Here is a 24,355-nt window from a genome sequence, read left to right on the forward strand (position 1 = left end):
TGAGCCAGACACCTTACGTAAAGTATTTAATAAGCTACTCTCATAAGACTTACCAGACAGGTTTTTATTACTACATTTTTTTTTTTTTTTTACAAAATTTTAAAAAGATTAAGTCATTTGTTCAAGATAACAAAGTGGGTGAGCTATGGAGACTGATTCAAACACTGTGCTTTGGATTCAAAAATTGTCTGTCCTCTTTCCTTGACACTATACTGCTTCCCAACAAAGCAGAAGGGTATAAGACTAGTAGTTTTACATCCTGTATGATGCCATCTACGTAAAGTTCAAGAGCAGGCAAAACTTACCTATGATGACAGAGGTCAGAATAGTAACTATGTTTGGCAGAGGTGATATTTGGGGAATAGGAGGGAGACTTATAGGGTGCTGGGCAGGTTTTGCATGTTGGTATATGTATAGATTCATTGAGCTGTACATGTAAGATTTGTGAATTATACCTCAAAAATACACATAAAAACATATTTGTGGGACTTCCCTGGTAGTCCAGTGGTTAAGAATCCACCTTGTAAAGCAGAGGACTCGGGTTTGATCCCTAATCAGGGAACTAAGATCCCACAAGCAGCAGGGCAACTAAGCCCGAGAGCAGAGACTACTGAGCCCACACACTGCAATGAAAGTATTTTGCATGTCACAACAAAGATCCCGCGTGCCACAACTAAGACCCAACGCAGCCAAATAAGTGAATTAAAAAAAAACATATTTGCTAGGTACTATGTCTTTTATAGGGCAAGAAAGTTGACCTCTGGATTCTCATAATGCCTTTTTTATTGACAGCCTGCTTATTTTAGATATTATTTTTCACTAAATAAAATGGATTAATTACAAGTAATGAAAATGGATCAGTCTTGCCTCTCTTAAATATAGGTCTTTGATCTGCTTCCTAACGATCTTAACTGCCAAGATCATAAAATTGTGTATTTTAAGAGATGAAGAGCTGCTTTGAGACTTCTACAAGGGCTGCCACCTGGATTTTTTTTGAGGCTCTGATGAAAGCAAAACTATAGCCCTCCTCTCCAGAAATCTACTCTGCACAAAATTTTGCATGGGATTTTGTGATTATCATACCACTTAGGATCCACCTAACAGGCAAAGATCTCAAATTAAGATTCTCTGAGCTAACCTAATCATTTTTCTACAGATGAAAAAATAAGAGCCAAAAGAGGAACGGGATCTGTTTAGGGGCTGAAGGAAGATAAAACCCAGACCTTCTGATGCTGTTCACATTTATGCTGTTCAGTCTATCTCCTCTTTAGATATCATTAGATTTCTTTTGCCTCAAAGCCTCCAACTGGGGAGACCTTGGGTTCAAAAGAACTTCCATAATATCGTGTATCCTATATTTTGTAATTGGAATCACATCAGGAGCTGGCCAAATTTTACCTGGTACTTATTGGAGAACAATATGTGCAAAGCTGAGTGGAGGACATTCATCCTTTTTTTTTTTTTTTATGTACTACCTCAAAGCCCAGAACTAAACCTAAAATGAAAATGTAATAAAAGTTTTTTCTTTTCCTTTTTCAAAATTGTTTTAGAGAAATCAATCCTGAGATGTTCCCTCTATTCACATTCTGAAACTTAAAACTTTAATGTTGAACTTTATAACACTAGAAAGATCCCATATAACACCAAAGATCCCATTGAACTCTTCATTCTGTACACTTTCCAGAAGTCTCTGATTAAAGACAATTAAATTCCAATCTGACTCAAGAAATTTGTCTGATTTGTGCCCATTCAGTTTGGAACAGAATTCTTAGCACCCAATCCACATAGAGACTGTGAGAGGTGAAAGAGGACCCAGAAAGCCTTTTCTTCTGTGTGAAAAGACCTGATCCTAAGTGGAGCAATTGATGAAAGAAAGCTCAAGCTGCAGCCTATGAATTTCTTTTAGTTTAGTGTACTTAGGATAAGGGGCAGAAATCACAGAGCCTTGTAGGTAGGCGTAGAATAAAAAACACCTCCACGTGCATTCTGCCTGCAAAGAATTTCCTAGGTACTTACTAAACTGTTCCTTCTGCACAACCAACTTTTGCTTTTCTCCCCATATAATGTAAGCTTACATTTATTGAACACTTTACCATATGTACCAGTTACTGTTCTAGACGCATATTAATTTAATCTTCATAATAAACTTCTATAGTTAGTCTTCTTATTTTGCCCATTTTATAAATGCGTCAAGAGGTTTTTAGAGGCCAAGTAACAAAAAATTTATCATGCTGTCATCATTTGAGGGTTTCCCAGGTGGTCATCATTTGAGGGTTTCCCAGGTGGCGCTAGTGGTAAATAACCCACCTGCCAATGCAGGAGATGGAAGAGATGTGGTTTACATCCCTGGGTCGGGAAGATGCCCTGAAGGACAGCATGGCAACCCACTCCAGTATTCTTGCCTGGAGAATCCCATGGACAGAGGAGCCTGGCGGGCTACCTATAGGGTTGGAAAGAGTTGGACACCACTGAAGTGACTTAGCAGGCAAGCAGGTCATTATTTACTATTGTTCAGCTTTTCTTGTGACACGTGATTATAAATCCTCAGTTTAGGCAGATTTTGACTGTCCTAAGAATTCTAGAATTCTATTGTAAATTTAGAATATGATAAATTTGAAATGTCTAATTTACTAAAAACAGTTTAATTTTTAGTTGAGTATTATAATGCAAATCAAGACAAGATTTAGCTAAAATATCTTTTTACTTTAATTGCCTCGTAAATTTGTTTAAACTGGATATTCTGAGCACACCTCAAAATAATTTTCTTCTTTTTTATATGAGCTTATCTGCTGGTAAAGTACAGAAAAATTATTCTTTCCTTTATTATGCATTTCTATAAATAAATCATAATATTAACCTTCCAACAAATATTTGAATAATAAACCACTTTCACACAGAAATGACATTAAGTAGGCTTTCTTTCCCTGTTGAAAGTCTCAAAAATAAATTATAGCTAATATTTTAAGAAAAAGTTATAACTTTGTTTCCTAAGATAGTGAACATGTACCATGAGCCTTAAAACAGACACCCATGTGCATGTGCCTTGACTATATAAAGTTCAGTTCAGTTCAGTCGCTCAGTCATGTCTGACTCTATGTGACCCCATGGACTACAGGATGCCAGGCCTCCCTGTCCATCACCAACTCATGGAATTTACTCAAACTCATGTCCATTGAGTCAGTGACGCTATCCAACCATCTCATCGTCTGTCATCCCTTCTCCTCCCACCTTCAATCTTTCCCAGCATCAGGGTCTTTTCAAATGAGTCAGTTCTTTGCATGAGGTGGCCAAAGTATTGGAGTTTCAGCTTCAGCATCAGTCCTTCCAATGAATATTCAGGACTGATTTCCTTTAGGATGGACTGGTTGGGTCTCCTTGCAGTGCAAGGGACTCTCAAGAGTCTTCTCCAACACCACAGTTCAAAAGCATCAATTCTTAGGCACTCAGCTTTCTTTATAGTCCAACTCTCACACCCATACATGACTAATGGAAAAACCATAGCTTTGACTAGGTGGACCTTTGTTGGCAAACTAATGTCTCTGTTTTTTAATATGCTATCTAGGTTGATCATAACTTTTCTTCCAAGAAGCAAGCGTCTTTTAATTTCATGGCTGCAGTCACCATCTGCAGTGACTTTGGAGCTCAAAAACATAAAGTCTCTGTTTCCATTGTTCCCCATCTATTTGCCATGAAGTGATGGGACCAGATGCCATGATCTTAGTTTTCTGAATGTTGAGCTTTAAGCCAACTTTTTCACTCTCCTCTTTCACTTTCATCAAGGGGCTTTTTAGTTCTTTGCTTCCTGCCATAAGGGTGGTGTCATCGGCATATCTTGATTCCAGCTTGTGCTTCATCCAGCCCAGCGTTTCTCATGATGTACTCTGCATATAAGTTAAACAAGCAGGGTGACAATATACAGCCTTGATGAACTCCTTTCCCTATTTGGAACCAGTCTGTTGTTCCATGTCCGGCTATAACTATATAAAAGGTGTCAATATTTCTTAAATGCCTGGATGGTAAGTCTCATCCTGAGTGCCAGCTCTCCAGGCAGGTGGCAGGGAATGTTTGGGACTCGGTTGTGAGAAGGAGTCTCAGGTCTCCTGCAGAGCAATATTAAGTAGGCCAAGTATACGCTAGTCTTAAAGAATAATTTATGTCTTAAACATAATTTACTGAATTATACATTTCACTTAGGGACAGTGGTAAAGAATCCACATTCCAAAGCAGGAGGCGCGGGTTCCAACCCTGGGTGGGGATGACCCCTTGGAGAAGGGCACGGCAACCCACTCCAGTCTTCTTGCCTGGAAAAATCCCATGGACAGAGAAACCTGGCAGGCTACATACAGTCCATGGGGTAGCAAAGAGTAGGAAGCGACTTAGCGACTAAACAACATCAAACTTTGCGAAGGTCACAGAACTTGTAAATCGCGAAATTGAGCATCAGATAAAATATCTGGCTTCAGTACCCGGGTTCATTCGTTCTGCTCTGGTCAAATAAGTAAGTAGAGATACATGAAAGACTTGGAAATACAAAGGTTTTCCTAGGTACTGTATTATTTTCACCCAAATCTCCAGCCTTGCTCATTGATGGAAGCAGGGTCGGTTACACGGAGTAGACAGGGAGCTTCGGGCAGGAATGAGGCTGACTGACAGAGACAGGGCGAGGGTGGAGTGAGGGCGTGTCTTCTGGAGGGTGTCGTGGCGCAAGGAAAGGCTCCCCCGGGGGTCTTCCCTCCCGGCCGCGATCGCCAGCCTACGGGAACCTCTCGGCCCGCGGCAGATCGCCACATCGCCGCGGCCCGCCCCCAGCGCCGTGCGACCCAATCAGCGGCGCAGCCTGCCGCCCCGCCCCCCCATACCGGGGTTATATAGGCCTCGGCCTGGCCCGTTTCACCATCGCAGTTGTGGCTCGGGCCTCAGCGTTACAGCACCCTAGAAACTGAGGCCACGGCCCTCTCCGCATTCCGTTCCCACCTCCGTACGTACGCCGCGCCGCCTCTCTGCAGCGTCCGTCCGAGCGCCGCCGCTGGCGTGGGCCCCGCCTGCTTCCCTCCTCGCCTCTCTGTGTGTCCGCGGCTGGCCGGCGCGATGCAGCTGGACCCGAGGCCCGCCACGCTGGGACTGCTGCTGCTGTGCGCCGCGGCAGCCGGCGCCGGGGAAGCCGAGGAGCTGCACTACCGGCAGGGCGAGCACCGCGCCGACTACGATCGCGAGGCGCTGCTGGGCGGCCAGGTGAGACGGCCAGACCGGAGGCTGGGAGGGCCGGGCCTCGCAGCGCGGCTGCCGCGGGCTTTGTCCCCGCGGGACAAAGGGGGCGGCCGGGCGAGGCCTGGTCGGGGCAGCCTGACAATGGGGGCCGGGCGGGGCGCCGCTCACTCTCCGATGGACCCCGGGGTCTGTAAGCTCGTGAAAATAGTGCGTCCCAAGAGCCGGATCCCTTCTACTCTCCCAGCAAGGGGCAGGATCACTGGGGGGATCATTGGGGGCAGGGCCCTTGGAGAGCAGATATGGGTCACCCCAAAAGCCCTCGGCAAGGGAGGTCTCTAATAGCTCTGTTTTCCTCTACCATTTTGCCCTCCTGATATTAATGCTTGAACCCCCCTGTATATCGCTTACCTCCCAAAGGAAGAAGTCGATGAATATGTTAAACTCTCCCCCGAAGAGCAACACAAAAGACTGAAGTCAATCATAAAGAAAATTGACTTGGACTCAGATGGCTTTCTCACCGAAAGTAAGGACGTCCTACACAACTAACAATGGAGACATCCCTTTGTAGGAGACAAATACAAACATTTAAGCAGGGTGTCTGTTGAGTGTAGATGACTAGTGTTGCAATCAATTAGAGATGCTATGTGAGAGGGGAAAAAGGACATGGTGAGTAGGTTTTATACCTCGAAATCTTTAGACATAGGATACCAAGTAAAGCTCAATGCTTTCTTCAGTAATACATAAGCCTCATTGACCCTTCATGGTGTGTTGAGGTCATACCTGGAGCAATTTCCCAACTCCTCACATGACTTTTTATCAATGTCAACAATGTGACTCATTTTGAAGAAACATACTAAAACCTTAAGGCATTAAGTTTATTGCTCTTTTGATAAATGCTTCATTAAAATCTTAAGAACTTGCTTCTTTTTATAAGCAAGTAGAAAAGGACCTGTTCGTGTGAATTGTGTTTATGACAGGCTATTATAACTTGGTAGGAACCATAGAATCATTATATCCACCTCTTTTTTGTAGGGGTGAAGAAACTGAAACCCAGAGGCATAAGTACCTTGCTCAAATGAGTGGCAAAGCCAGAATTAGAATCCGTGTCTCCTGCCCTTAATTCAGCCTTTAATATCCTTCACTTAAAAAAAAAACAAAAACTGAGTGCTCTTAGATAGGTTCTAGAATCAGGAATGAGATGCACAGATTATTAAAAGAATATTCTAAATAAATAGCTGTGCACCTGCCTCTCCCCATTGCTTAATTCATTTGAAGAACCCTGTTAACTTTTCCAAATTGATCCTCAACAAAAATTCAGGAACTGTTTTGCTATAACTCCCATTTAAATGCTGCTCAACATCTGAAGAATGAAGTTGCTTGAGAGAATTACAAGCTGATTGGTAAATTCAAGATGTGTTGTCAATGAAGTGCCCTCAGGTGTGGTCACCAATATTAAGGTTTTGTTCCTTCTACGTGAACAACAGAGCTTCTAGACTAATTATCCAATAAGAATAGGTCCATCTTTGGATACATTCGAGAGTGCACAAAATGATTTGGAAAACTAGGCGGCATTTATCTGTAAGGGCCTATATATGTTCAAATATTTAATAGTAAGCTTTTAAAAAATTAAAAGGAACTTAGTCCAAATCTTCATTTAATAGATGAGAAAACAAAACCTTGAGAGGGTAAACTTACCCCTAACAGCAGAACTGAAGTGTGAAGCCCTATTTCTGGCCTCTGTTCCATTCTGTATCTTGTTATGCCTGGATGATCATTCCGCTTGAGGACTCTTCGGGAAGTTTTGCTTATTTGCATGTTAAGGGCCAGGACTGGACTCGGGTTCTCGAGAGACAGCAAAGTTCAATGGAAGGAGTTTGGGCTTTGAAGCCAAACATGGGGTTTGAATCTGGACTCTGCTACTTATCAGTTATGAGTCCTCAATTTCTAATGTCAGTTTCCTGAACTGTAAAGCAATGATTTTAATTGCCTTGTTTTGAGGATTAGAGACAGCGTCTGTAGAGGACTTGGTATAAAGTAATTGTTCCATGGTTACCACAATTATTCTATCCCAATTTAAAGTTTCAGGAGAGACAAAGTATCTTTACTTTTCTCTATTCACCTGACCTCCCCCAAACTAACAGAGTACCATTCTTTAAACTAAATATGTATTATCTTTAAACCAAATGGGTATTCTTGCTATCTTACAAATATGTACGTTTTTCTCCCCTCATCCCCTTTTTTCTATGATGCATATACTAAATATCTCTATAGATATTTAAAAGTATTTTAAGATAGATTTTTAAAAGTTGATTTGAAAGTGGACATTTTGAGATTTAGAAACTTTTCTTCTATGTTTTCAGATACCCAGTTAAGACAAATAGCTATTAGAAGACAGGCATAAATCATAATTGCTACCCATAACTTTGTTAAAATTTCCTCCAGATGATTTATGACATAGTTAATGGTAATATACTATAACAATGTTTCTCAAACTTACAGTCACTTGAGTGCACTTTTCAGAATTTAGATCATACTTACTTATCTATTATTTCCTTAATATAGTCTTGATTCAACTCAATGTGAAATGTATTTTAAACTTTATATTACTTTTGTAAATGAAGAACACTTTTTTCTCATACGTATTGTAATAAGTGGGTAGCTATTCAAATATTTGTGCTTCCTGAGAGATCTGTGACAATTAGCAAAGTAAAAGTTGCCCAGTCGTGTCCAACTCTTTGTGACCCCATAGACTATACAGTCCATGGAACTCTCCAGGCCAGAATACTGGAGTGGGTAGCCTTTTCCCTCTCCAGGGTATCTTCCCAACCCAGGGATCAAATCCAGGTCTCCTGCATTGCAGGTGGATTCTTAACCAGCTGAGCCACAAGGGAAGCCCAAAAATACTGGAGTGGGTTGCCTATCCCTTCTCCAGTAGATCTTCCCAACCCAGGAATCAAACCAGGGTCTCCCGCATTGCAGACAGATTCTTTACCAACTGAGCTATCAGGAAAGCCCAATTAGCAAAAATTATCTGCAATTTTTTGGATAATATGTTTTAAAAGTCAAGTGCTTTCTCAGCCAATTGGTAGTTTATTTAATAAATACTTGTTGAGCCCGGTGCTTTCTAGTCATTTGGAGTACCTCAGTGAACAAAATATACCAAACTCTCTGTACTCAAAGGGCTTACGTTCTGGGTAGATCATGCATAACATTCTTAGATTCCAAACAACTCTCCTCGCCTCCTCCTCCTATTTCTATGAACTCAGCTAAACCAGTTCTCATCAAATATTTATAAGCACTAAAGTTTTTTTTCTTTTAAAGAATGTTTAGAAATCCTCACTTCTCTTAAGTATCAGAATTACTGTCACATTCATTGTGTTCTGGGAAATTCTCATAGGTGAACTCAGTTCATGGATTCAAATGTCTTTTAAACATTATGCTATGCAAGAAGCGAAACAACAGTTTATTGAGTATGATAAAAACAATGATGGTAGTGTGTCATGGGATGAATACAACATTCAGATGTATGATCGGGTGATCGACTTTGATGAGAACACTGCTCTGGATGATGCAGAAGAGGAGTCTTTTAGGCAGGTGAGTATGTGTGCATGAGCTTTTACTTTTGATCATTTCAGTTCAGTTTCCTGCATGAGTGAGCACAAGAAGCCTGAGGTCATCAACTGGATTGCCTTGTTCTGTAGGCAATCACCTGTTCTACCTCAGTGGTCCTTTTGATGTTTCCTTTCTAGCCAGATTTAGGACTCTTATTCTGGACTACCTCAGTTATCCCTACATCCTTTTCTTAGCTGCATCACTTGTTCTCATTTCCTGGGTTGCTTTTTTAGTGTATTTTGATATGTTTCACAATATTTTATTTTATTGTGTTATTGAACGGTTGGTTTTGTGTCATATTTATTAGGAAGATTATAGAGATCTATTCCCATTTTTAAGTACCTAGGTTTATATAAAATAACTAAACATTTTAAAAAATTGTGGTAAAATACACATAAAATTTACCATTTTACTATTTTTAAGTGTGCAGTTCCATATTTTTTTTTATTGTATTCACACTTTCAGGCAATCAGTCTCCAGAACTTATTTCATCTTGCAAAACTGAAACTCTAAACCCATTAAAGTGTTAGTCACTTAGTCGTGTCTGACTCTTTGCAATCCCATTGTCTGTAGGCTGCCAGCCTCCTCTGCCCATGGAATTCTCCAGGCAAGAATACTGGAGTGGGTTACCATTCCCTTCTGCAGGGGAATCTTTTTCCACCCAGGGATCGAACCCAGGTCCCCTGCACTGCAGGCAGATTCTCTACCATCTGAGCCACCAGGGAAGCCTCAAATAACTCCCCGTTTCCACTTCCCCCAGTCCCTGGCAATCACTGCTTTACTTTGTGTATCTGAATTCAGCTACAGTAATTCCCCAACATATGAACGAGTTCCGTTCCAAAAGTGCATTCCTAAGTCCAGCAAAGTTAGCCTGTACCCAACAAACACAATCAGCTACATAGTATTATAATGGGTTTATAATACTTTTTGCACAAATAATACACACTAAATAAATAAATAAAATCGCTTTAATCTTACCGTATAGTACCTTGAAAAGTACAGCTGCTTTTATGCTTGCCTCTGGACATCTTGGCCTTGAAATAAGGAGACTGTACTACTGTATTCTATACAGTGCCTGCATGCATGCTGAGTTGCTTCAGTCATATCTGACTTTGCAATGTCAGGCTCCTCTGTCCACGGCAAGAATACTGGAATGGGTTGCCATTTCCTTCTCTAGGGCATCTTCCGACCCAGGGATCGAACCTGTGTCTCTTACGTCTTCTGCATTGGCAGACTGGTTCTGTACCACTAATGCCACCTTCAAAGCTCGTAGTCCGTGCAGTACTGTACAGCAAGGTACACAAAAGCATAAGCACTTGGAGAGGATGCATGCATGTGACATTGGACGCCAGACATGTGAATTAACTTAAGTGATTGGACATGAAGACGCACATTCACATTTTTGAAAGTTTGCAACTTGAAGGTTCATATGAAGGAGACTTACTATATTCTAGGTACCTCATATAAGTGGAATCATACAATATATTTTTTGTGATTAGCTAATTTCATTTAGCAGTCTCCAGATTTGTCCAGGTCATAGTATGTGTCAAATTTTCCTTTTAAAGACAATAATATTCCATTATATGTATATATTACATTTTGTTATCCATCAGTCAATGGTGAGTTGAGTTGCTTCATCTTTTTGGGTATTGTGAGTAATGTTGCTATGAACGTGGATGTACAAATATCTCTTTGAGATCTTGCCTTTAATTCCTTTGGGCGTACATCCAGAAGTGGAATTGCTAGTTCATATATAGTAATTCTATTTTTAAATTTCTGAGGAACTGCAACACTGTCTTCCATAGTGGCTGCACCGTTTAAAATAACTTATTTTTAAAGTTTCAGTATCACTGTGAGTTGTGTTGTGTCTCATGGTTTGATTTGTTGAAATATACTTCTTAAGCAGAGTTGAGGAGGACATATTTAGGAATTAATAGGAACTTTTAAAAACTTAGTAATTAGTAGCAACTCTGTAAGACAAATTACTGTAAGCCTTAGAAGTTGATATTGTGAATACTTTGTATTTTAGAGGTAATTTTAAAGACTTTTTTTAAAAAGAGGTTTTTGTATGTGGAAAAAATAAACAACTTTTTGCAAAGGTTGTGTCCCAAAATATTAGTCAAGGGTGCTTTGAAGACTTTTGAGCTTCCTCTGTTGGTATCTACAGTTTAGTTTTTAATGTGGCCATATTGTAGCATTGTATATGCTATTTATTTTCGAACCATATTGGCCACTTGAACTCTGTAGGTCATCACTAACTCAAAATTGGTTGTTTCTCTGCTAAGGATTGTGGACTAAAAAAATGCACAATTTGAGGGTTGTGTGTTAAGTTTTATTTGAGGCAATATGAGGACTGCAGCCTCGTAGACAGCACCTCAGATAGCTCTGAGAAACTGCTCCAAAGATGTAGGGGGAGAGGAAAGGACAGTATATATGTGATTTTGGTAAAGGGCGAGTACATACAGTCAAGCACCTTTATTTTTTAGAAAGTTTCTGCTGGTCTTAGAAAGCTGCTGCTAGTCATGAGAAACAGTTGTCAACCATGAAGGATTTTAGTGCTTTTCTAGAGATGAGGAGATACAAGAATTGGGCTCATAAAGTTATCTCCTGAGAATACCTAACTATCTGAAGACCGGTCCTGCCAGTTTTCCCAGAATTCATACATAGTGCCTGGTTTCTGCTGTCCGTCCTGAGCTCCTTCAGAGGGTGTTGAAGGCCAGCAGCTGCAGCAGCGCGTGATTTAATTCTTGTAGAGGTAGATGGCAAGCACCCATGAGAGTGAAAGTTAAGTTGCTCAGTCATGTCCAACTCTTTGCGACCCCATGGACTGTAACCCACCAGGCTCCTCCATCCATGGGCTTCTCCATGCAAGAATATTGGAGTGGATTGCCATTTCCTTCTCCAGGGGATCTTCTCGACCCAGGCATCGAACCCAGGTCTCTGCATTGAAGGCAGATGCTTTAACCTCTGAGCCAGTCCTCTTCCATGGCATGTGCCAATTTGTAGTTGACATGATTATGCATATGCTATGCCTGTACCACCAGTATGGAGGTTAAGGACTCCAGCTTGGGGACCAGTCAACTTGGCTTTACATGCAGCAAGTGCTTCCCCAGTGGCTCATCAGCTAAAAAATCCACTTGCTATTCAGGAGCTGGAGGAGATGCGAGTTCAATCTCTGGGTTGGGAAGATCCCCTGGAGGAGAAAATGGAAACCCACTCCAGTATTCTTACCAGGAAAATCCTGTGGACTGGCAGGCTACAGTCCAAAGGGTCGCAAAGTATCAAACAGGACTGAGCATGCACGCAATACCACTTGACAGTGGTGTGCCTTTAGGTTAAATTAAACCTCCTGTGCCTCAGCTTCCTCATATGTAAAAATGGGGATGATAATAGTATGGAGAAATAGTAATGAATAGTAGCATTGAACTGGTAAATCCTTCTATGTTAATTTGAAAGAAAATTGTTGAAGAAAATATGTGAGTCACATGTTTATCTCTAATACTTACAATCAGCTTTTGGAAGTTGTTTAAGCATTTATTAACTGTATCAGCTTTAGAATAGATAAGATTTAATATATAGGGGGAAAATATCCTTCTTTTCTCCTTACTTGGGTCTTCATCTTACAGCAGACTGAAAAGAGTGTAAATCAGTCTTTTCACTACTTAGTGCTAAAAAGAAAACAAAGGATGATAATGAGATCTAGAACTTGTCTGTCTGCTAGTTATTCTCCTTTACTGTAGGAATTAACTCATCTTAAAAAGCATTGTTCACGTTCCAAGATTTTCCTAAAACCAAACCATGGTATGACATTATGACTTCTTTGCCAGGCAATAATACAAATGTTAAATACAGTATTTTAAAATCTTAGCAGAAGTAGATTCTGTGTTTTTTTTTTTCCACTCAAAGGATTAATTATTATCCCATCAGAAAGTAGGAAAGTTGTGTAATTTTTTAAAATCTACATTCTTTGGAGGGTGGAATGTAATAATACATGATGGTATTGAGAAGAAAATCTTCACTTTAAAGAAATACATGACTTGTTACATAAACTGTTTATGAGCAGTCTTTTTTTTTTTTTATAAAGAAGTCTGATTTTAATGCTGTGTTTCCCCCCCAGGTACTCAGGACATGTTGATTATAAGACTGTACTTTATGAATTAGATGGACCTTATAGCCTAAAGGAATTAATGGGTCCCTGAAATGAACACTTCTCAATGGGAGTCCTATTGATCCTATTGCTTATTCTTCAACAACATAGGAATATGTCTCTACATGAAATTCTATTTATAATACTGTTAGAATTATATATATATATATATATATTTACATATATAACCCACTAAAAGTGGATGTGGGATGTCAAAATGAACCCAGACACAACTGCACAATTCTGCAAAATAAAAAATAAAAGGATGAAGAATGCATCGATCTCGATCAAAGTTAGAGCCTAAACATTGTACCATAAAATAATCATAAAAAGTAATTGGATATCCAAATAAAATGTTTCTGTATGGAAGCCTATTAAAAAACAAAATCAATTTGATAGCTGAATTATATGTTACTTTTAATGTTTTCATATAAAGAATAGAGATAACCTGGAGTAATGACTCGCAGGCTGTGAGATGCCGGAAAAAAGTATTTCTTTATGACCTGATGAACAAGTATAGTCAGCACTTTTAAGCAGGATAATTAAAGTTTGAGGACCTACCTGGCAAAAGCTCAATTCCTCTAACTTCTAAAGCCAGCTGCTGAATGTGCATGTGTAAGCAAGATTTATTTGTGTAAGATATAATCATGCATGTGGCTAATCAGAATTTTAAGACCTAGACTTTTGCTCTATTATCACAGGTTATATATTTCCTCATGTAAAATCTTTAGTCTACCAAAAGATGGCAGTTTTGTTCTTCACAAGTTTCTGTTACAATGTAAAAATAAATGACTATGGTAGTTTCTATCTTTTTACTACTGTGCATAGTATTTTCTATGTACTAGAACACAAGGGTTTTATACAGAAAAAAAAAAATGTTGAGGTTTTATGAAACTGACAGTCCTTTGTGGTCATCTTTTAGAAATTTGCCCCTTTGGAAAAAATCTTTTGGTGTATTAGTTTCTTTAATATGAGTCTCTAATAAATTGTGTTCTTTAAATGACCATGAATAAAACTTTTAAAAAACCTGAGAAATGTAAACGAGAAAAGTACTTCTTTCTTTTTTTTTTTTTTTTAAGAAATCTCAGCTGTTGAAAGAGATCCTTTCTTTCCATAGGCAAATTTGGCCAAATTCAGCTCCCTCTGCTGAAACATGGACTTTTTTGCTCCAGATTGAAGGGTTCTTTCATAAGGAAATCTAAGCACTTTAGTATTTTGAATAGTGATTTATTCAAAAAACTTGATTGACTCAGCTAAGTACCTCCAGTTCTTGTTTTTTTACTTTTCCCCACGTTAAACCTGAACATAACATGTACATTATTTAGTCTAGTTATTTAAAATTATGAAACATTAAGTTAAAAGCAGCTATTTGGAAACATTTTTTTTCTCTGTCATGATTTGGTGAATATAACTGGCTAGTGGAATCTGGGTGTTTAAAAGACAAATTCCTTGGGGAAAGAAGTGAGCCTCTCCGCTGTAAATCAGTCATCGTAAAAGAACTAGTGTTTCAGTAAATGACTGCTACCTAACCTCTAGCATTCTAAAAAATTGAAAAGAGCATTTCTTTTCAACAGTGAAACACATAAATTAAAAGCTTCTAAAATATTTGAAATTGTGCTTTTTAAAAAATGTGTGGTTTAATACACATCAGTTTATAAAAAGGAAAATTATTCCTAGAAATTTCTCAAAATAAAATGTATGCAGGATTAGCAATATGCCACTATTGGCTTCCAGTGCTCTTAATTACAGAATTACCTTTGAGAAAATTGATTAAAAGCAGCTTTTTCCTAATAGTCGCTACACTTGGTTTCCCACCAAAGTGTACTTGAGGGGAAAGGAAAGGAAGATGCGCATGACAAGTAGAAAATGGTGTGATTGTTTAACTCAACCCCAAGATAGGGGCTTTTCAGCTTTTGATGTATTTATCTGGACTTAGAAAATTAGCACTATGAAGAGCCTACAGAGAGTAGACTTCCAAATATTTACCAGAAGTATTCTCATAAAAGGACTATTTTTTGAAACCTGTTATAGTGTTTTTGAAAAGTCATATTGAAGACCAGAAACAGAAATAGGCACACCAAGAAACTAATAGATAATCTAAATTCATTGCTTTGGGGGCATTCAAAAAATTACTGCGACTGTTAAAGAAGATAGTGTGTAGTATTGTAGAAAGAACAGGAAGGATCCAAGTTCAATATATTTTAGCTGTTTTCCTGACATCCCTTTCAATAAATCATTTTAATCTCAGTTTTTCTATGAATAATAGTAACATGTAACATTTATTGAATACCTAATATGTTTTATAATTGCTTGATAGTTCTCATCCCAGTTGCTTAATAGAGATTTTTTCTTATTATGAATTGTTCAGTTTATTTAAACTAAAAAAAAAAAAAAAAAAAAAACAGTTCACTGATTTCTCTCACTTCCCTACCAGCCACTTCTGGCAGCCACCAGTCTATTCTCTCCATCTGTGAACTTGGTTTTAGAGGAATGTTTTTGTTTGTTTGTTTTTAGATTCTACATGTGAGAGGTCATACAGTATTTGTCTTTCTCTGACTTATTTCACATAGCATAATGCCCTTGAGGTCTATCCATGTTGTTTCAAATGGCAAGATTATATTCTTTATGGCTGAGTAATATTCTATTATATATATAGTGGAATATGTTATATAATTGCTATAGTAATTTCTTATCCATTTATCCATCAGTGGATATAGGTTGTTTCCATGTGTTGGCTATTGTAAGTAATGCTGTAGTGAACATAGAGGCTTGTATATCTTTTTGAGTTGGTATTTTCATTTTCTTTAGGAAAATACCCAGAAGTAGAATTGCTGGATTGTCTTGTTGTATAGCATCCAGGTGTCAGGTGTACCTCACTGTGGTTTTGATTTGCATTTCCCTGATGATTTATGATGCTGAGCATATTTTCATGTGCCTGTTGGCCATCTGTATGTATTCGGAAAACGTCTATTCAGACCTGCCCTTTTTTTTTAGTTGGACTGTTTATTTTTCTTTTGAGTTGTACAAGTTCTCTATATATTTTGGATATTAGCCCCTTATCAGATAGATGATTTGCAAATATTTTCTCCCATTGAGTAGCTTTCATTTTGTTGATGATTTCTTTGGCTGTGCAGAAGCCTTTTAGTTTGATGTAGTCCCACTTGTTTATTTTTGCTTCTGTTGTTTTTGGTGTCAAATTATCCCATTTGTATAGTTGAGGAGCCCAAAGAAGTTAAGCAGTTTGCCCTAAGTAACAAGTTAGTAAGTGGCATTGCTGGAATTCAGATCTGATTCTCCCTATGTCGCTGCACTGCTTCTAGTAAATGCTTATTATTTGCCCAACTTACCATCAAAGGGATGTTGTGAAGATAAAATGTGATAATGGATATAAATGTACTTTAGAGTTCACATAGCTTGTATTTTTCAAAGTATTTTAATGACATTATGGGATGAATGAGAAAACCTTTAAATGTTCAATATTTAATTTTCAAAGCTTCATTTAAAGGACAAGAAGCGATTTGAAAAAGCTAACCAGGATTCAGGCCCTGGTTTGAACCTTGAAGAGTTTATTGCTTTTGAGCATCCTGAAGAAGTTGATTATATGACGGTAAGGAAGAAAAAATTTCAAGATAACTATTGAATAGCCAAAACTTTAAAACTTACTTTTACACAGTAATGAAAATGAATTATATAGAAAACAGAATTTTAGGAGATGATCTTAACTTTTCCTTGCTTCAGAAAAGGAGTGGGAAGAAGGAGGTTTTCTGGTGGAGTGGGGGTGTGTACAGGGTGGGAGAAGGTAAGGAATGAGGTTTTCTTTAATCTCTGAAATCTGTATGTGTATCTGTCTTTCCCTGGCTAGTTTCTGTTTCATAACTGGGTTATCTTCAGTGCCTTCCTTGTCCTTTTATAGCTTTAAGACTTTTCTCAGGTGTTTCAATACTAGTAACACTAGAACTTCCTGTTTAGTTTACAAGGTTACTTGTGAAAACTTTTGGTCTGGGAACACTATCACATTTAGATCCCTTTTCATAGGGTATGGGGGTGGGATGAGGTGGGGGGAGGCAACTGCTAATGACTAATAATGTTGTTGCAGCTTTAGGCATAATGAGTCCTCTCATCCCTTTAGAACTTAAAAGAAGTACCAGCTCTTCAAAATTTTGTTGAGCTCTAGGTATAATTCAACACTGATTAAGTCCCTGCTATGACTTGGTAAACTTCTTGAGAGCAGAAACTATCATATTGGAGAGTAAACATTAATGTAAGAAATGGCTTTTAAAAAATAGGCTAAACATTTACATTGAGGTCTGCTGCCTGGCATCAGCCCCCAGCTGTGTGGCTTGGTTCCCTGGACATTTCAGGGAGGGAAGATGTAGCTTTTTGCTTAATGGGTCATGGTTGGATGCTGCTGCCTTGATAGCAGGACTGCAGATAACCTTTTTCTCTCTAGCTCAGTGGTAAGACATCACCATCAGTGCCATTTCTCTTGCCATTGTGAGGCTTTGGATTTCTTACTTTCCACAAAGTACATGACCTAGTTTGAGAACAGTGCTGAGCACAGTTTGTTTAAGTGCCAGAATTAAGTGGAGATCAGCTAATTGAGCCCTAGCATGGTAGGCAGAGGATGTTGGATCTTGATTATCTGGGGAATAAGGAACAGTTGAAGACTGAGAAGGGAATGACCAGTGATAGCAGTGAAATAATGTAGGCATTGTGTGTATGGCCCTGAAATATGAAGTGGCAGTGGAATGAATTGATGAATGACCAACATTTGAAGAAAGCATAGACAGGAATGTTGACTGATGTAGCATGGGAGGGGAAGAGGGCAAGAATCAGAAATGACTCTGAGGTTGGAAGCTTGAGTAACAGTGATACAAAAGCAGTACCATTGCAGAATGGGATATGTAGGATGGGAAAGGATGGTCTTTGTACTGAGTTGGAGTTGATGGCAGCACACAAGATGCGTGATCCTAAGATGGTGTCTCATTCAGAGCAGCTTCATTAATTTCTGTTTACCTTAATTGTCTTTGTGGATCCCTTTTTCCTTTTTTCCCCTTTAAGGTTATATAGGATAGGAAAGGGCAGGATATAAGATCAACTAAGTGATTCTACTTTGAATTAAAAGTTGGAATTTTAAAACATTTTCATACACATAATTTTAAAAATTATTTTAACCAAGGCAGCATTCTTGGGATAAGTCTGTTGTTTCCCAAGAAGATTACTTGAATGGAGGAATAATCATTTTGATCAGTGATTCTTTAACTGGATCACAGACTCCCTTAGAAAAAATATGATGCAAGTTGTGTACCCTGCCCCCGAAAAGTCCTGAACATGTCCGTGTTCATACACATAAAATACTGTGAATCAAGAGATTCTCAGATCCTCTCTCCAAAACTAATCTTTGGGTCTCCAGGTTAACATCCCCTAGTTTCTGTATCGAAAATCTGTTATATTTGATTTAAAAGAAAAAAAAAACCAACAACTTCTACTTAAGTGTTGTTTCATACAGATGTAGATAAAGCCCCTGGATTTGACTAGAATAAGAGACTTTTGAGAATATATTTCACTGTAGTTGTGGTGCTAGAATCTAGGCTGAAAAAGTATTCAGGCAGCAGCAGGTAATGAGGAAATGAGAACAGTAGATGAGAGGAAAAGAAAGACCAGGATGGTGGTTAAAGAGTGCAGCAAAGTCATGGGAACCTGAATGGTTTTAAAGGCATAGAAGAAGGAGCTAGTGGAAAGGGTTGGAGAGGCTGGAGTTAAGAGTAAAAGAAAGCACTCGGGAAGTGGGGAAGTATAGGATCTCGGAAGACAGTTGAGGGCTTCATCCTAGAGAAGAGGGGCAGAGTTTTAACTGCTGAGATCAAAGAGAAGGATGAGAGGAACAGGCACCAAAATAGAGGTGGTTAAAGGTGAGAAGGAAGGATTTCAGAAGACCTCTACCATGCTCAGAAAAACAGGAAGTCTTTGCCAAGAGCATGTTGGAGAGAGTTGCGGTTAAGACTTAGAGGAAATAGAGATGTCAAAAGACAGCCATGGAGTGTTAGGGAAGCTGAGGCAGAGACAGACTTCCAAACTGCAGTGAGAGCCCACAGAAGTGGCAAAAAATAAATTTATAAGGATTAGGTTTCTATTTTTGTATCTTCCTCAGATTCTGGAATAAAGGAGAAAGTGATGTGGGTCTGATGTAGCATGAGGACTGGCATGATAAGAAAAGGGTCCAAGTGGTGCAGGAATGTAGTAAGGGAAGCACTGAAGCAGGTCATCTCGGGAAAATATAACTAGAAAGGGTGTGATCTTTGGGTCAGAAGAGATTAGTTGGTAAGGAGCCTTAGAAAGAGTCAGGAACCGATTTGGGGGCAGTCTAGGGTGGATGAGGGTAGATGGGTGGAAGAGGAAGCAAGGAAGTTGAAGTTGTATAGGGTACTGACCTATTTCAGGCAACAGTTCTGTGCAGAGACATCTGAGATGAGGGTTCTTTTGGCTTGTTCATGGATTGGCAGGAAAGTGAAATTAAAGAAGACAAAGGTAGTATAAGATATATCATTCTTCAGAAGGCGGTAATGTGCAGAAAATAGAAGTGTGAGTTTATTGCCAAGGTTATGCAGGGGGATGAGGTAGAGTGCTCAGTAACAGAAGCTTAAGGATGTTAAATTCTAAGCTATTTGGGGTTTTATTCCTGCTTCTAAATTCCAGTGTTTAGAAAGATTGTGTGGCAAGTATAGACAAAATAATTATTCCTAAAGAATAATTATGTTAATTATTTCTATAGTAGGATTAATTATAGTAGAAATGATCAATAATTAATTCTATAGTAGGATTGATTCAGATGGTGATGGGATTGAAACTTTTGTGACAGATTTTGTGTTTTTTTTTTTTGTGAACATACATGCAATAGGAATTTGTCATTCAAGAGGCTTTAGAAGAACATGACAAAAATGGTGATGGATTTGTTAGTTTGGAAGAATTTCTTGGTGACTACAGGCGGGACCCAAGTAAGTAGACTGGGGATGTGTGGAAGGAAGGGGGAAAAAAGGAAGAAATTGAAAGATAGTCTTGCTCATTGAGAGCTCTGTTTGACAGAGGAAAATGGAAGAACTGGGTCTGGTACCTCTTTGTTCTGCCAAGTTCAATAAAATACTAGCGAAACAAAGGGACTTAAAGCCTATCTGAGAATGCTGTTTTGCTCTCTTTTAGTTCGACATGTAGAGCCAAGCATTTTTCTTTGTTTTTAAACAAATACAATGTAATTATCAATTCAGATGGCTGAGGAAGTAAAGGTTGATATTTTTAAACAGACCTCCTGTACCTTTGCATGTAGATATTAGAAGAAAAAAATATATAAAATCCTATAAATACTAGAATAAGACTGTGGAAAGTGGCTTACTGTTTAAGGAGTTTTTATAATGCAGTTTTTTGTGTAAGCAGCTGTCTTTTCAGAATTTTTGCTTAGTGTCACTTACTATGAATGTCACTTTAAAATTACCTATGGCATTACTTTGTAAGAACACACATTGTAAGAACACACGGGAAGATTTAGTCACATGATGTTCATAAAACCATTACCCAGTTCAAACTTGGGCAAACAATATCAGAACAAATAGCAGCAGTTAGCAAAATTATTAGTTTGTGATAATATGCAACACTTAAAAATTTTTTTTTCTCCATAAGATCTTTACATAGACTTTCATGTTTGCTTGTATTTTTTTCCATTTTTTCACTTGAGTTTTATCCCAGAACAGTTTTATAACAAAGCTGATTTTTTTTCTTTTTGGCCACACCAAACAGCATGTGGGATCCTAGGTCCCCCACCAGGGCGTTGAATCCACGGTGCCTGCAGTGGAAGCACAGAGGCCCAAGGCCTGGTCTGCCAAGGGGGTCCCTATGCAACAGTTTTACCTATGTCCCCTCCCTTTTGAACCTCCCTCTCCTCTCCCTCCATATCCCACCCCTCTATGCAACAATTTTAAAACTCTGAGTATCACTTTTGAACATTACTACAGAGTTTGCACTTATTTAAGCCCTTTTCAGTTAAGCGCTTTGTTTCTTTGGGCCTCCTTTATGTGGTAAGCTTTAAATTCATTTCGTCTATCTGGGGCTATATCAGACTTCTTTTTGGATACATGTGATATTCTTGTGTATGCATGTTTATGTTCTTTTTTAATATTAATATGCTAATAGCTGCAAATGAAGATCCAGAGTGGATACTTGTTGAGAAAGATAGATTCATGAATGATTACGACAGAGATGCTGATGGCAGACTTGATCCGCAAGAACTGTTGTCCTGGGTTGTACCCAATAACCAGGGCATTGCACAAGAAGAGGTAAGCATTACAGAATGATTCTCTCATCCCCAAATTTGTGCTATTGTAGTAAAGGAAATTCAGAACCTTAAGCCAAAGAAGGAAGTAGTGGGGTTATTTAGGATCAATGCATTGCTATTTCTTGATTTAAATGTAAGATCTGTTTTAGACTGTCAAAGAGACAAAGAAGTTAAGATGGTATTATGTATGAATTGAATAGTACAATAGAATAATGAAAGTTTGTATTTACCTCTGGGGCTCAAAATGAGTTATACTAATTTTCCTTGACTTTGAGATATCCTGAATTGGATTTGAGTTGGGAGGAGACAGAACCCAGCAGAAATTAAGAAAGGAGGTAATGAGAAATGGCCGTAGACAGACCCAGTCATGAGAGTTAGTACTTTTAGATACTTAGACAATAATGAGTACTTGATATACCTGAATGATTTTGACAAATCAGATCCCATTAAAATGTGAACATCTTGCTGAAAAATACTTATTACGCTTGACACCTTTTTGTTTTATTTTAAAGGCTCTTCATCTAATTGATGAAATGGATTTGAATAGTGACCGAAAGCTCTCTGAAGAAGAGATTCTGGAGAACCAGGACTTATTTCTTACAAGTGAAGCCACAGATTATGGCAGACAGCTTCATGATGAATATTTTTATCATGATGAGCTTTGATCCCTGGGTGTATCTGAGTAGAGCACTGGCTCCTTTTATAGTTTGTTACCAGCTTTACTTTTGTGATAAAATGTTGATGTTATATTTTACACTCTTAAGTCTTACCAGAGTCAAAATTATCTTAATGTACATTATAGTTTTGGCCTTTCAGGAGAAAAGTAAAACAAAAACCTGATATTTATTTCCACATACGTTGAAGAAATGAAACAATGTTGTGCCATATGACAAAAAAGTCTTTCCTAAACAGTCCATCTGTTTAGTACTGTATTGTGAAATATTTGAGTTCTGTTTCCATACTTGAAAAAAAAAACAAAAACGGAGGATTTTAGAGATGCCTGAACAATATTATTTAAGTAGTATGTGACTAAGCTATCAATTTTTGTTTTAAGTAGGTTTAACTTGGGAACTGACAGAAGGACATTGTTTTTAGATTTAGCATTTTGTTTTAAACCTTTAAAGGAACCTTAGAAGGACTTATACCTCACATATTAATGGTGAGAATTTTAAAATGGTTTCTATAAAGGGTTTTATTGTATGAAATAGAACTTTATATTTTTGCATATGTATAGATAGTAATTATATTTAATGTGTAACTATAGCATTACGGTGTGTGGAATTTGACTTTGTCCAGAACTCTTTTCTTTTTTTTGACTGATTAAAAATGAAATGTCCTATCTTTTTATATGTTTGTTTGATTTTCTTTGATCTTTCAGGTAAACCTTGAATCCAGCAAGTTTTGTTGTATTATACATTACCTCACCTCTTTCGTTCCTGTATTTGAGAAGTAAATGTTCTCAAAACTTTGTTAAATTATATTCTTGCTGCATATTCTTATTTTGGTTTTTTTGGATAAAAGAATCATATTGTAATTCAATGTACCCCTGACATGTTTCAGTTGCTAGTATAGCAAATGTGGTCTTGCTCTTTCAGGCTGGAAACAATCGTAAGGATTGTACGCATTGAAATTACCAGTAGAGCCTGAGATCAGTCATACTGAAATTACAATCACACTTGATAAGCATTTGTCCATACCTATGTGGTCAGTTTTAACCTTATTCAGGAAGTTAGCTTGTTACCTTTGTGGGGGGAGTAAGAAAAGTGAGAAGGTGAGAAATTTATTTTTTTCCTAGCTTTAACTCACAGATAGTTTCTCTTTCTGTTTTCTTAAATTACCTGTATTTGTGGGTGAAGGGGTCAGCTATGCATTCTGTTAATCGTTTTCCAGTCTGAAGTTGTCTCTTTGATAGCATGCACAGCATTGGGAGGCTCAGCTAGTCTTTATGAGTATTAGAGAAAACCTGAAACTCTTTTCTGATAGAATAAACTGTGTCTGCTTAACCTCTCTATTGCTCCCATTTTTGCTGGTGTGAGTTGTGAATGCAGGTTATAAACTCTCACACTTTAATGATAGCTTGCTTACCCTGGTGGCTAAAGTACATGGTTTTCATTTTAACTTACGATACTTGTCTGGTTCTTTAAGAATTAAAAGATACACAATTATCACTCATCTGCCATTTGTCAGCCTTACTGAAATCGGGGTATTTGAGATAACTAGTTTGATTAGCATGCTAATCATTTGTTTTTCTTACTAGATTCTCCAAAATCTATACCAGAATTGTTAGAGGATCAGATACAGCTTTTATTTTAATCTGATGAGTTAAGAGTTAGCATTCTACATTCAGCCTTGATTTCATGTGGCTATAAGAATTTTGGTGACATTATTAGTGGTCATCCATATCTATACTTCTTTAATCCCTGGCATAAAGAAATTATACTTCCCAGCCCCCATGTGGGTGAACAAGGGCTGGTTCTAACCAGTTAAATGTGAGTAAAAGTAGTATACATCACTCCCAAAGCAGACCAGTGACAAACCTCTGCCATGCCTTTGCCCTGGTGTTGTAGAGGACGCCTCACTTGAAATGGTGAAGCCACAAGATCAAAGTAGTCTTTTTAAAGGTTTCTTGTTTTTTGGCTGCGCTGGGTCTTCCTTGCTGTGCACAGGCTTTCTCTGGTTGCAGCAAGCCAGGCGCTACTCATCCTTGCCGTGTGTGGGCTTTCCTTGTGGTGGCTTCTCTTGTTGCAGAGCAGGCTCAGGACTTATGTCACACAGCTTAGCTGCATGTGAAATCTTCCCGGACCAGGGATTGAACCCACGGTCCCTGCATTGGCAGGTGGCTTCTTTATGGAAAGTCCCGAAGGAGTCTTGATTACTGAGTGACCCCAGGAAGGTCAGGTGGACCCTCAGTGGACTTTAGATGATCAAAAAATAAGACTTTTATTATATTAAGCTGCTAAGATTTTGGTAAAAACACAGTCTATCCTTACTAAGTGAAGATTTAGCATCAAATAATTGGTTTTTATAAGCATACAGAAAAAAAAATCTGCTTCAAACAGAGTTTC

General features: G+C 38.3%; 1 protein-coding gene across 2 annotated transcripts; it reads left to right on the forward strand.

The window, feature by feature from the left end:
- Positions 1-4,894: 4,894 nt before the first annotated feature.
- On the forward strand, positions 4,895-22,637 carry RCN2 (reticulocalbin 2). 2 transcript variants are annotated; one of them, XM_065905973.1, is made up of 7 exons: positions 4,895-5,232; positions 5,626-5,731; positions 8,606-8,802; positions 16,473-16,574; positions 19,866-19,962; positions 21,149-21,291; positions 21,803-22,637. In XM_065905973.1, exons 1-7 carry the CDS (start codon positions 5,089-5,091, stop codon positions 21,953-21,955), a joined length of 942 nt encoding a protein of 313 aa, XP_065762045.1. In that variant the 5' UTR covers positions 4,895-5,088; the 3' UTR covers positions 21,956-22,637. The 2 variants fall into 2 exon arrangements, with proteins under 2 accessions (XP_065762045.1, XP_065762044.1); XM_065905972.1 differs by having other exon boundaries at positions 4,896-5,232; positions 16,461-16,574.
- The last annotated feature ends 1,718 nt before the right edge of the window (positions 22,638-24,355 follow it).

The sequence above is a fragment of the Muntiacus reevesi genome, chromosome 15 (assembly GCF_963930625.1).
Source record: "Muntiacus reevesi chromosome 15, mMunRee1.1, whole genome shotgun sequence".
NCBI classification, from domain to species: Eukaryota; Metazoa; Chordata; class Mammalia; order Artiodactyla; family Cervidae; genus Muntiacus; species Muntiacus reevesi.

Excerpts from the sequence above, each read along its gene's own strand:
- RCN2 (XM_065905972.1), top strand. The coding sequence starts at position 5,089 with ATGCAGCTGGACCCGAGGCCCGCCACGCTGGGACTGCTGCTGCTGTGC. Across the intron at positions 16,575-19,865 it reads AAGAAGTTGATTATATGACG|GAATTTGTCATTCAAGAGGC; the intron begins GTAAGGAAGAAA and ends TACATGCAATAG. Across the intron at positions 21,292-21,802 it reads AGGGCATTGCACAAGAAGAG|GCTCTTCATCTAATTGATGA; the intron begins GTAAGCATTACA and ends TTTATTTTAAAG.